This window comes from Simochromis diagramma, unplaced genomic scaffold (genome assembly GCF_900408965.1).
Source record: "Simochromis diagramma unplaced genomic scaffold, fSimDia1.1 OVJJ01000426.1, whole genome shotgun sequence".
Lineage (NCBI taxonomy): Eukaryota > Metazoa > Chordata > Actinopteri > Cichliformes > Cichlidae > Simochromis > Simochromis diagramma.
Window position 1 is genome coordinate 1,133,123 of NW_024387170.1, and position 13,206 is coordinate 1,146,328.

A 13,206-nucleotide genomic window follows, 5' to 3' on the forward strand; every position below is an offset into this window, starting at 1 on the left:
GAAAAATTGCACATCCCCAATGGAAACAAAGTGCATTAATTATTCTGTTTTCTTAGTCTGTGTGTGTGTGTGTGTGTGTGTGTGTGTGTGTGCCTGTGTGTGTGTGCCTGTGTGTGTGTGTGTCCACTCCAACTGGACTTGGTTAAATGTCTGAATTAAGCTCGAGCTAACGAGGCTTCCGGCCCGGCGCTGTCGGGTGCTAAACACTCGTCAGTGATAAGTGTACGCAGCATGGCGGCTGAGTGCGAGCGCCTCATAGTAAAAATGACTTCCTTCTCTAATCCAAACTGTCAGTGCAGCACCTCTGTGAAGCCGCCAAGAGACCTCACGCCTGGTCACCTGGGAAAGCCTGGGGGCCTTTGGACGTCAGGCTGGCAAGTTAAAATCCTAAAGCCTCCTGCAAGCCGCGGTATCCTGTCAGCGTGCACCTGCTTACACAACGCTGGCAAAAGGTTGGTTCAGCTGTTCGAATGCATCTCTGCTGACGTATGAAAACTCGGCCCGGTTAGTTATCTAATGCCTTTGTTAGAACGCTGGGCTTATTGTGGTTTGGGGTGTTTGTGCTTGATGTTTTTGAATATTCACTCCTTGTGAGGAAGGTTTAGATGATGCTTCCTCCGAGCTGTGTCTGTTTGTCTGTCTGGAAGGAAGCCGTGTGTGACGAGAGCAGAGAGAGCAAAAAGTACGCTTTCAAATTTCTCTGCATGATGGTTTTACGTCACCATCACAGCACATCCAGTCTTTAACTGCAAGGCATGATGGTGATTCTCCTCATGGTTATAAAATCAGACAGGATGAAGCTTCAGGCTGAAGTAACGTAGAAATCTACATGAACTCAAAAATGAGAGAAGATTTGTGTCATTTAAGCAAAAACAAAAATGATTTTTTTTTATCCTTTAAATCGGAGGAACGGCTTTTTTCTAAGTCTGGGTGAGTTTCAGCTACAGACAGAGCAGAGATGGGTGTGACCGGAAAACTCTTATTCATTCACATCGTGGTAAAAACCAACTGCATGTTTTCCTTTTGATCAGCGTTTCCAAACTGAATCAGGAGGTTTTTAAACAGGGCTTCTTGTGGGGAAAAAACAATAGCTGAAACAGAACAACACTGTGTATACAAACTAAAGCCGCTGTTCGTAATCCTTCAGCACAATAGCAGCGACGTGTTTCACAGCCTGAATGGAAACGCTAGGTGCTCTGTTATTTCTCTGCACGCTGCTACCTGACAGACGGAGAGAGGAAAAGGAAAAACCCAGCAGCTCTCGCACAGCACAAACACTTCTTCTAATTTAGGGGTTAAAAGAAACTTGGCATTATGCTCATACACGTGTGCACACGTGTGCACACGTGTGCGTGTTCCATTTCACATGGAGGACAAATGAAAGTGTAAAAGCTTAACAATAAACGAGTAGTTTGACCTGCTGGGAGCCAATTACAAAGAAGTGTCGTCCGTCATGTCCCCGATCGCTTTCCCCATCTCTCTCGCCTCCCTCCCTGTGCTTCTGTCCCTCCCTCTTTCACCAGGTAATGAAAGGTGCTAAAAACATACGCTGAAGAAAAAGCCGCCCTGAGTTACAAAGAGAAAATTCCACCTGCCGCATTTCAATCCCCCAGTAATGACGAGAGGGGCTGAGAGCGCGCTCTCCAAATTAAACTCCAGCTTGATTAATAAATTGTTCTGTCTCCTGCTCGTGTTAATAAGGTGCTCGTTGGACATATTTCATGTGGAAACACCGTGGGTAATTTTCAAACATAAAATGTTATTGGAGCAATATAGTTTACAGTTGCTGCAGTGCACGTCCAATTGAGTCGCTAATACGTTTTTGCTTTTAATGTGAAAATTATTGCAGTTTCTGCTATAAAAAATATTGTGCAATTATATTTTCCAGTCTTCCAACGCAGCGCACGTGGGGTTGATTTCATGGGAGGATGGCAGTTCGATACATTGCACGCATTTAAACACAGGGTGGATATATATTTATGCACATAAATGTAATAATGCCGAGCCATGGCCAGTGCCACTCAATTAGCAGACATGCCTGAGCACAGCTCTGCACACACTCGGGGACTGCGCTCCAGCTTTTTGCACCCCGCAATTCAGACAGTTGCATTAAATGCAAAGCTGGAGCATCGTTCCACGAGCTTCACGAGTGCAGGCAGCTGTGCTGTCCACAGCAGCAATGCACAGCTGCCCGGCAGAGCTGTAACAGCCTGGTAAAATATTGATGAAGTTCAGGCCCAAACACAGTGTTTACAATGCAGGCGAAACCGCCGTCCCGCTCACTGAGAGGCTCACCTGTGAGCTTCCTCACCTGGCTTTAGGCCAACACATTCATTCATGTTTCCATCCAAATGTCATAACCATGTTACACATACATGATGTGATGTCAGTGGCGTTATAGCAAACAGCCCAACCCTGTGTGATAGTGACACGTCCTCTGACATCGCTCATGTGCTGATTTCTAATCTACCACTTGATTCGATACAATATGGATGCTGATCACATGTGACGACATTTCTTAATCAAGTTCATTTCAAAATAAAAATAAAATAAAATCATTTCCAAGCTTTCAGAGCTGTTTCAGTCAGGTGAGCCGGCACTAAAACCTCCCTAAACGTTGCATTTGTATTTGTCTTCTGTTTTAGCTCCGTTCATGGAGCGTTTAAGCTGGTTCCACTAATCAGCTCGCTTCATATGTAGGTCTACATATAGTTGGTGAGATTATTGAGGAATGTGTAGGTTCACAGGAAATCAGTCTTTCATTATTTATTCATTCTGAATAATGCATGAAGACAGTAGCGATGCTAACCATGCTGCCTGTGCTAACAGACTGTTGGTCTGCAGGCCGAGCCTGCGATCCTCAAACTGACCTCTAGAAAAGCACGACAGGGTTATTGTCACAGGCTTCTTTACGAGTGTCTTGACTGGTTTGAGCGATAACTGCTGGTCCCACACACACACACACACACACAGATGCTAAACTGCCTCTTTACTTCGCTGAATGGGGATGAAACTAGCCTCGTTTTAATCCCTCTTTCTGCCTTTTCCCACTTTTTCTTCTCCTCTCGTGCTGTTTTTTTCTGCCTGTGCTTATTTGAATTTTAATGAGCTTTTCACCTTTTTAAGCAGATGGCTTAGACTGGATTTCTCCATGAAAGTCGGGGTGAGTCTCTCTGTCATGTTTTGCTCAATTTGTTTCAACCGAGTCCTTGAGGGGGTTTAGAGATTTGCCTCCCTAATTTGCCTGCCTCACCCCTCTTCCTCGTCTGTCCCTCTGCTGTCCATGTCCTCTAATAAAATGAACGTCTCTCTTCCTCTGCTGAACGAGAGGACGCCATCACACAAACTAAAACTAAAACAGGGATATATTTAGACTGATGAAAAAACTGCTGGTTTGTTACTACCTAAAGATTTTTCTTTGGAATTAAATAGTTCAGCATTTCCGGAAAACTGATCATTACCTATAACACATCTGGATAACAATGACAGTTTATTCCAGGTTCTGGCAGGCCACAAACTCAAGCTTATCCCAGCAGCTGATTTCAGTGCCAGACCACATCAGCTGATAAATGAAAAGCTGTTGTCAGAGGGGCCTCGTGTCCATGTGTGTGCATTGTGAATATGAGCTGATTCAGATGAAATGAGCTTGAACTTTCTGAGTCGGAGGGACCAGCCTGGGACGAACCTGCTCACAACTCTAAAGGTCACAGATGCTACATATGCGACAAAGAAGAAGCAAAAGTTGTGGTTGGTTTTTGTGGGAGGATTTGAGCTTTTCCCATTTCTTAAAGAAACCAAACCTCAACCTGAATCTGGCAACATGCTGACGAGTCTGCACAGCAAGGTTGTTCAGCAGAAAGTGAACATACGGTGCTCTCAAAAATGCTCCATTCCTGATGGTTTTTCTTTTTGCACATTAGTTTCACTTAAATTCTGTTTAAATCATCCAAAAATGTTCATGTTAGCCAAAGAAAACCTGAGTTTTTAAACTGTGCTTTCAATTATTCATGAAAATGATCTATTTACACCTACCTGGCCTGCCCTTATGTGAAAAAGCAACAAACGCAGCTGAAGCTGAACTGACTTCATGAATTTAATTACACATAAAAGTGACATTTGTGTATTTGTGCTCAGAAAGAAGAGGCTTTAGTGTGTTTCCCTGCGTATGTCACGTCTACCTGATAGCATGTTTTCCTGCTTCGGGCAAATTCCTTTGGTTGGTGTCTTCTCTCCTCTCTCACCTCGTCCCCCTCTTCCTCCCACCTCTTCCTCCTCTGGTGTCACCTGGATGCCGACCTCTACTGGCTCCAACACCTTTCTTAGCTCCACCCTCTGCGCGTAGTGATGAAGGCTCTGCAGAGTTGGACTGTCTCCTTGTCCTCCTCCTCCTCGGTCGTTCATCTTGTCATAACAGCCGTTGGCCAGCAGCGGTGTTTGGCACTGCTTCTTCTTGTGCTCAATGAAGAGGAGTATGTCGCCCAACGGGAAAGTCATCTGGCACTGGCCGCAAGTGAGCAGGTCATGGTCAGAGTGGAGGCCAGGCGGCAGGGTGTGAGCCAAGCTGGGGTCCAAAGGATGGGGACGTAGGCCAAGTGGATTGGAGGGCAGGGTGAGTGGGTTGGAGGGTAGGGATTCGGAGAGCAAAGCGCCATCTGGATGCTCCACCTCCGCTGCACGAGAAACAAAACAGAGGAGACACGTCAGAGTTAACCTGGGTGTATGTTCGCTCATCGCATGCTGAAATCTATACATGACGCAAACGTGTAATTAGGTTACCACGTGTCTGAGCGACACACTAAAAGAGCTGCTCGTGCGGCGCTGCGGTGAAGACAACACAGAACGATCAGAGTCGTGACCAACGACCTGTTAGACCAGGCGGCACTCACTTAACATAAGGCTTAATGGTCAATGTGTGGTGGCTCCGACACAACAGTGCAGCTTCATACGTGTGCAGTCACGCCTCCATCACGCTTTGAAGCTTTTTCAAGACATCAAAAAGTCCAAGAAGGTGAATTTTCAGCCACCATCTCAAACACACCACAAACTATATATTTTAGAATTTTTCCATCTCAAACACCAAAGTACACAATATACACCGCATACTGCTGCAGTGCACACACTTTTATTTAGCCTCGCACCTGTGAGGAAGGAAGGAAAATGGGAATTCAGCAAAGGTGTAAGTGAGAAGCTCTACACTAACTAGATCGAACCCCGGGTTGTGTCCACGTCTTTGCATGTATGAGAGTTCAGTTGAAACTTGTCATTTCTGAGAATGTGCTTGTTTAGTATGTGGTTATGACCCAAAGTGGGTCGCCGTTCATGTTAGGAGGTTAAAATGGAGCAGATGTCCACTAATAATGTTATTACATGGTCTCAATTAAGACACACGTATTAGTCGTAATCAGGGTTTTTCAGTGTTTGTGAGTGAGCAGATGGGCTTTGGGCAGGGTTCTGAACGTTGCTGTGAAACAGCAGTAGGAGAGCACATGTGTGGTGTTTGCAGAGGCCAACAGCTTCACCAGCGAGCGAGCTTTGTAAGTGAGGGCTGTCTCCAAAAGGAGCGAGAAGGTCTGAACGAGGCTGGAGGAACAACTGACCCTCTGAGGTAAAACGGGAATGCTGACGATGACGAAGAGCAAACGCATCACCATCACCTCTCTCTGTCTCTAATACAAGATGATGGATTAGCAGCAGGCTGGCCGTTTGTCTCAGCCTCCACATTAGAAATGCAAACAGATTTGGGATGTCAAACGAGGATGAAGGCTCCAGATGGAACACCCCACCCCTCGCCACCGTATACCTGTTTTAGGTCTGCTGTTAAACATTCAAAGACCATATTGTACTTGTATCATATACAACACAGTACAAACATTCATCTGCACTGCAGTGTATGTGCTGCACTCATTATATGTTAGAGAATATCAGTCTGTGCACCTCTAAGACTCACAGTGTGTGTGTGTGTGTGTGTGTGTGTGTGTGTGTGTGTGTGTGTGTGTGTGTGTGTGTGTGTGTGTGTGCGTGTGGCCTGCAGGCTGCAGCCATCTGTCCTGTACAGTGGTAGCATGTTTCCCAGTACTAAACATTAGAGAGAATAAAACCAGTGAGCTGACCTGGAACAAATCCAATCTACATGTACGGTGACCCCCCCCACCAATGCAAATCTCACTTCACATTAGAATTATTACTGATAGGATTTTTTAAAGAGCTGGTCTAAAGTCTGCATCAGTTTAACGAGGCTTGGGTGAGTCGGGTAAGAGCGATACGTAGATATCGTTTAGCAAGAGACAGCAGACAGGCAGCATATCAATACTATAACATAGCAGAAGGTTTGACCAGAGAGTTTTGTGTTAGCTGTGCGCTGAATAGATGAATTTATTTCATTGTTCTTCTGCTAAATGTCAGCTGTGCGTTAACAAGACCCTAACCTACACAAATCACCAGCGACCCGACGGATCTGAAGAAGGATTTGGGAATTCGGCGTTTCTAGGTTCTCTTAGTTTTGAATTCAGAGCAAATGTTTTCCCTCAGCAGGTGATCATCTCTGGGGTTGGTTCCCTCCGTCTCACCACCTTTCACCACACGTGTGCTGTAAATCCATGGAAATCTCTCACACGTATCCTTCACGCAAACGGGAGAGCACATTGCTGGCCACATGCCCATCAAATATTTGTTTCCGCCTCTCCTCGAGAGCTGTTTTCATGATTTTACTTTTATCTGCCGCCACACTTAGGCTGATGGGAAAAGCACCAAAATTGCTCCCAGAACCAGAAAGATTCTGCCAGTTGAGACCAGTGATAATGGTGTGTGTGTGCGCGTGCGCGCGTGCGTGGGTGGGTCTCGACTAAAATGATCAAAACTCGACTTGGCTTCTGTGTTTTTTACCATTACCGCGTACACACACACACACACACACACACACACACTCTTAAATCAAGATATAATGTTTGTGGCTGAGACTGCACATCACACTCACACACACACACAGAGTAACACACTCCCTCACGGCACGCACTCAAAGCTGACGGCGGCTCGCTTACTCGTCGACTGATAAACTGTTTATTTACCCGCACCGTCACTGTGTACTGTTACACACGTGTACACGCTGCTGCACGCACACTTTATTTATCTAAAATGATGAGCTTTTTATTGTTTTGCAAGAACGACTTTTCTTTGTGAAGAGCCGAGGCTGGTCCTGGACGTGACTCGCACACACGGTCGTACGTGACGGACCGTAGATGTCGGTGATAGCAGACGAGTGAAGACTCAAAGTGATGAAAATAATCTGCCACCGCAGAGACTGTCAACATTAAGATGTGCCCTCAGAACACTTTCGTCTAAACAGGAAGTGGCTTTCCGTACAAAGTCAGTGTTGAGATACAGTTTTTAAAACTTCACAGTCGCGTTTGGGACGTATATTTATTGTACGCTGGCGACTAAAAGTTGTTTCATTTATTTGTAGATAATCCAGCTTCTTGTTCTTTTTATAAAAAATACATTTTCAACATTTATTGCAACATTTTAAACTCGATACTTCTGCTGTAAACATGTCGCTTTGTTTGCAGGTGTTAAAGGAAGCAAACGGTATCACGTCCCCCCCGGTTTCAATCTTCACTCACTTCCTGTCACCTCTCTTCTTCTACCTATGAGACTGAAAATGCCTCAGAAATGTTTGGCTTTAGTTTCCTTTTAGCTGAAACTTCAAAGAATCATTTTCAGTGTTTAGGCGATTAAAATATGCGAGGACGCAGTTTTACTCACAACCTGTTTTCAAAGTCAGTCGAGTTTGAAATAAACATCAATTTAAGCTAATTCAAAGTAACTCCTGTGTGCTGGGTGAGGTTTGGGTGACCATGTCGAGCCAATCAGGAGCGCGCTGCTGCCAAACGCACAAAGGATTGTAATGGTGTATTTGAGTCCACCGCCACAGCAGCGACAGCGAGTTACAGAGAGATGCGAGCAGAGCCACCTGCCCAGGAGGTGCTGCAGCGGAAAACAAGTGCTACTCACAAACAAGCAGAGCAGCTGTGTCACTGGCTCATCTGCCGAAGAGCATAACTGAGTGTGAGGTGGACTTCAACATCTCAGCTTTCACCTCTGTCAGGTGAAGACAGTGACTAATGCTTTTTGTTTGTTTGTTTAATTCTTTTTTTTGCAACATGCAAAAAAGGCTCATTTTCAGAATCAGCACATGCATTCATTTTAATACTACAATTATTCTTTTACTCGTTTAAATTTAAATGTTCCAAATAGACAAAAATACACAGAAATAAAAACAATCAAATAAACTTATATTTGTAGATTTCTAATGAAAAACGAAATATTATGAAATGTGTTTTAAAACAAAGTGCACGTTTGTCTGCAGAGCAAGAACACACAGGACAAAAATACATGCAGAAATATTTACACACAGGAATTTACTACAACTTTAAAATGTGGCTCCAGTCATACGCAATGGCACACACACACACACACACACACACACACACACATGAAATGTGTCAGTCACTCATTGCTGTGAATTGACATGTATGCTCTAAATAAGAAGTGCCACGGAGAGGCAGACAGTCGAGTGTGCAGCTGTTGACAGTTAAGAGAGGTGAATGTGGTCTTTCAGCGCTGATGTCATCTGATTAACACGCGCACACACACACACACACACACACACACACACACACACACTCAGAGCACATTTCCACTTCTCTCATTGGCAGAGCACTGTGGCTCTGACAGCCTGAGAGCTCCCCCTAGCAGGAAGAGGCGCAGAGACAGAGAGAAGACAGACAGCTTACAAAGGTATGCAGGATATGTTGGAGTGTGTGTGTGTGTGTGTGTGTGTGTGGTGTGTGTGTGTGTGTGTGTTATGTAGTGGTGTGAAACTGCGTGCACGTTAAATGAGTTCAGGCATGCTTTGGGGGAAACTTGCTGCATTCATCCGCAAACACACTCCACCTTTAAGGTTACATTTATATTTGTTCACATAAATGTTTAAATGTTTTCTAATTTCCAGCAACAATAAAAAGCTCTTAAATCATAATTTACAGGGAAGGAAAATTGTGGGAAATTTAAGGAAACACACATTTTATTTTTAACCACTAAAAAATGTGGTTGATGGTTTAAAACCCGGCAGCTGCGTAAATTACGTCTCTTTAGAAAAAAACACACCACATCACCACGGACATTATTTATGTCAGTTTACAGTCGCCGTGGAAATAATATGATGAAATGGGTTTTTTTTGTTTGTTGTTGTTGTTTACCCTTTAAGTCGGGAGACGTTTCTGAAAATAATGAGCATTAAACTATTTGGATTTTCATTACGTATGGTTCACAAACGTGACCCTTAATGAGCCACAGTGAAGCAGTGCATTTTCATTTGTGCTATTTGAACCACACCTCACCCAGAGAACGCTTAAAAGAAGGAGATGTTGACTTCTTTCTTCCCCTCTCTCTAACAAAGACATAGCCCCAGCAGGGTGCGTGGCTATTTGACAAGCCGAAAGGAAACATGCATCTCAAGTGGGCAAGTGCAATTTACACACAGCCCTCTGTGTGTGTGTGTGTGTGTGTGTGTGTGTGTGTGTGTGTGTGTGTGTGTGTGTGTGTGTGTGTGTGTGTGTGTGTGAGAGAGAGAGAGAGAGAGAGAGAGAGACTACAATGGCAGCTCTCGTCCTGTTTGTGTCTTTTCATGCTTAAATCAGCCTCTCAGAGCAAAGCCAGGCTTATTTGGAGTGAATGAGAAGCAGGAGGCACCTTCAGGTGTAAACTGTCTGCTGCTGCTACGAGAAGAAAAAATGCCCCCAAATCTGTGAGACAAACACAACAATATAAAGTCCTACTGATGAAGCTCCTGCCCCTGAGGGAATAGTTGCACCAAATTCCGCTCTGGGTGGCTTCTTGTTTGATTTTACTGTTATAGGGAAGCGCTGGGTTTGGTGCATATTTAGTGTAGATGTAGACGATAAACATGCAAGTGGTTCTTCCGTGTTCAGTGAGGGCAATGATCAGCTGATCAGCTCCAAACTGTGATCGCTTGTTGATTTAATCAACTGGAAAAAGGAAAGAATTTTTAAAACTGTGTGAATGATCTGCGATCACAATCAGGAAGATTTGCAGAAAACTGGGAGCGTCGGAATGCACTTTGTGACTCCAAAGTGCACAAAATCTACCTCGGTGTTCCTGGCTCTTCCTGCATATATACTAAGAAGCAACTCTTCTTCTAAAGTGCACAGCTATTGTGTTGTGGTGTGTGTCGTGTTGCAAAATCCAAATTATAAATCCACGGCACGGAGAGCCAGGTCAGAGGGATTTTACCACCTGACAGCTCCGGAAGAATTCTTTGAAAATTTTGGCACGAGTGGAAGATTCACTCACGTGTGTTCATATGCATATGTGTGTGTGTCTGTTGACGTCTACGCTCACATAAATAAATGCATGTGTGTGTGTAAATAATAAATTACAGGATGTGCAGAAGCATGTTTCGTTGCTCATTTATTAACCTCCACCTTCATATTTCTTGTCTATCCGTCTTCTCTGAGCAGCAAAGGCTGATATCACAATGAGCCCCATTAGAAACTGGGCCTGCACCAGTGCTACCTCTGTCTGCTCCTAATGTGAGGGCACATTTTTAATCTAACTCAGTGACTTCAGGTGTTGGTCTCTGTTTGGGCCGACACCACGATGGCCTCGCAGCAAACAGATGCCTGTGTGGCCTCAAACCCCTGCATGCACTCAGGCTGAGAGCTAAATGTTACACACACTGAGGTGAACACTGATACACTGTAGTGTAAGTTGATCTGATCTGGCAGCCTTCACACAAGAGAAGTCTCCCCAAATAACCTGCAGCTGGAGCACAGAGGTGAGTCAAGTACCAAACATACAGATCGTAAAAAATAAAAAGAAATAAAACCACTGCTTTGATGGAAAAGGAGATCGGCGACAACAGTGAAGATTTACTGTTGGTCTTCGTTTAAGTCCATCAACAAAACTGATCTGAGGCCAGAAAATATTATTTGACGCTGAGAAGTTTAGTGGCAAAGTGATCCTGTCATTAGAAATTAATTTGAGTAATTAAGACGTTAAATGTGTCGCATAAGTTTGTTTAAAAATAAATCAATAATAAGCTAAGAGGTGTTGGAAATTAACCTTCTGTGGAATTATCTCCGAGACGCCGTCACTCACTGTGTTCCGCATTAACGCGCCGTGAGGGAAACCCTGAAACCCTTTTTCTTTCTTTCTTTTTTGCAGACCTATTAAATAATCCAAACCTGGCATTAATATTACAGCCACGGGAGGAATGAGCTTTGCATGCGTGCGGCAGAAAACAGCATGAGAGCGATGGGCCAATTAAACAGACGAACAGGACGGACTGGAAACTGTAACGTGCAAAATTCAGAAGACGGCGATAAAAGAAAAGAGACGTGAAACGGAGCCGCTTTAAAATGTGCGCGAGGAAATAAAATTACGATTTTTTTTGACAACCCTGTTTGTTGAAAACGTGTAAAGTTCTCCGACGCTTCAGCGTGAAGGATCCACGCTGTCTTCATGAAAAAGAAATTAGCAGAATTAGCTCGAATGTATTTTTTCTAACATGAGGTGCGTTGTTTGTTTTTTAACCTTTGTTTAATGTGTTCCGGGGAGCGCGTGAAGCTGAAAAACATTACAAATAAAGTGTAATTATCCGCGCAGTGATCACGCTGCTCGCCCCTCGTTTCAAACAAGAGGTGGAAGAATAAAGTTTGAAAAAAGTACAATTTCTCCACGAGCGATTTTTACAGTAAAAGTCCGACGCGGCTGTGGACTGTTTTTTTACTCTAAATTCACTGTAATTATTTATAGAGAGTTAAAATCAGATAAACGCAAAATAAAGCGTTTATCTGATTTTGTCCGTAAACTGGGAGAGAGGAGAGGATGGCCTCGAGGAAGCAAACTTTCTGTTCCAGCTCTGAAAATATTCATTTTATCACCTGGAAAAAGTACTTCAATAAATCAGCTCCTCTGCACAGTCACGCGTGAAAAACTGAACGTGTCAACACTTACGCGTTATTTCTCTCTGGGACAGGTGCTGCGGATTCCCCTGCTTGCGTCGGGACATCGCCCTGGCATTTACACTGGCATCGCCCGGAGAGCGGCGCTGGAAGGGTCGGCTCTCCTTCTCCTCCTCCTCTTCCCGCTCCGGCTCCTATAACCGACCAATCCGCCCACAAACAGCCTGCTTGTCGGCCCCCCGAGCTGACCACTAGACGCTGGGCCGAATCTCGCCCTGGAGGTGATCTCTTCAGCGGGCAGTGGCTCCTGCGTTCCGCGGTGGCCGGCCGTGGCGCAGCGCCGGGCGCTCGTGCGGAGTTTGGTGCCAATGTGTCTGTGCGCCTCCTTTCTTCGATCTGAGGTGAGGGAGGGGGTCGCTGTTCTCTCCGTCGCTTTTACACCATCTGTCAGCGGCGAGCCGAGAGAGGAGCGGAGAGTGAAGGATGGAGAGACGGAAGGGGGCGAGAGGTCACCTCCTGATGGTCAGTGTCTACCTGTGTCCACTATCCGGCCACGCCGGACACTGCCCGCTCCTGCGCGGTGGAGTGCGTAAAAAAGGAATCCAGTTTTCTTCCCGGCACTTCTCGAAATGTGGCCAAGTGGCTGGCACTTCTACTGCACTGACAGCAGCGGCCGGGCGGGTGAGACTTTAACTGTTCGAGTCAAAGCGAAGCCACTGTGTTTGCTCTCTGTGAGTCCCGCATCCCCTGGACTGTGCATGCGGCTCTGAGCGGCTCTGTGTGGCTCTCTGGCTTCTACGATGGGAGAAAACTCAAGTTCAAGTGCGGACGTGACGTTCAGTCTGCGGTGAGAAGGGAAAGTGGAGACTGAAGAGCACTGGGGGCGACTAGTGGTAGCTTTCACACACACACACACACACACACACACACACACACACACACACACACACACACACACACACACACACACACACACACACACACACACGTGGGTCTGTGGTGCGCACGGCAGCAGTGGTCAGAGTCGCTCAGGTAATCTCCGCCAATAAAGCCTCACTGCCGCATTTATTTCTGTTAAAGAGTGACCCGAGGGGCTTCCGTGCCGGCTGTCCACATGATGCTGGACTCTTTGCGCTCACATTTAAAATCCACGCACTTCCATAGTGTCTCAACGTTACGCTACTTCACTGTGTCGGACCCACTTGTCCTAAATTCACATTTTTAT

At 45.3% G+C, this 13,206-nt stretch overlaps 1 protein-coding gene across 1 annotated transcript in view; it reads right to left on the bottom strand.

Annotated features, from left to right (window-relative positions):
• The window catches only part of bcl11ba (BAF chromatin remodeling complex subunit BCL11B a), a 36,345-nt gene extending 23,464 nt beyond the window's left edge, over positions 1-12,881 (bottom strand). The window contains exons 1-2 of the mRNA XM_040049103.1: positions 12,034-12,881; positions 4,179-4,670 (exon numbers count right to left, since the gene is read on the bottom strand). Coding sequence (XP_039905037.1) covers positions 4,179-4,670; positions 12,034-12,088 — 547 coding nt within the window. The 5' untranslated portion in view covers positions 12,089-12,881. The remainder of the gene's footprint in view (positions 1-4,178; positions 4,671-12,033) is intronic.
• Positions 12,882-13,206: the final 325 nt, after the last annotated feature.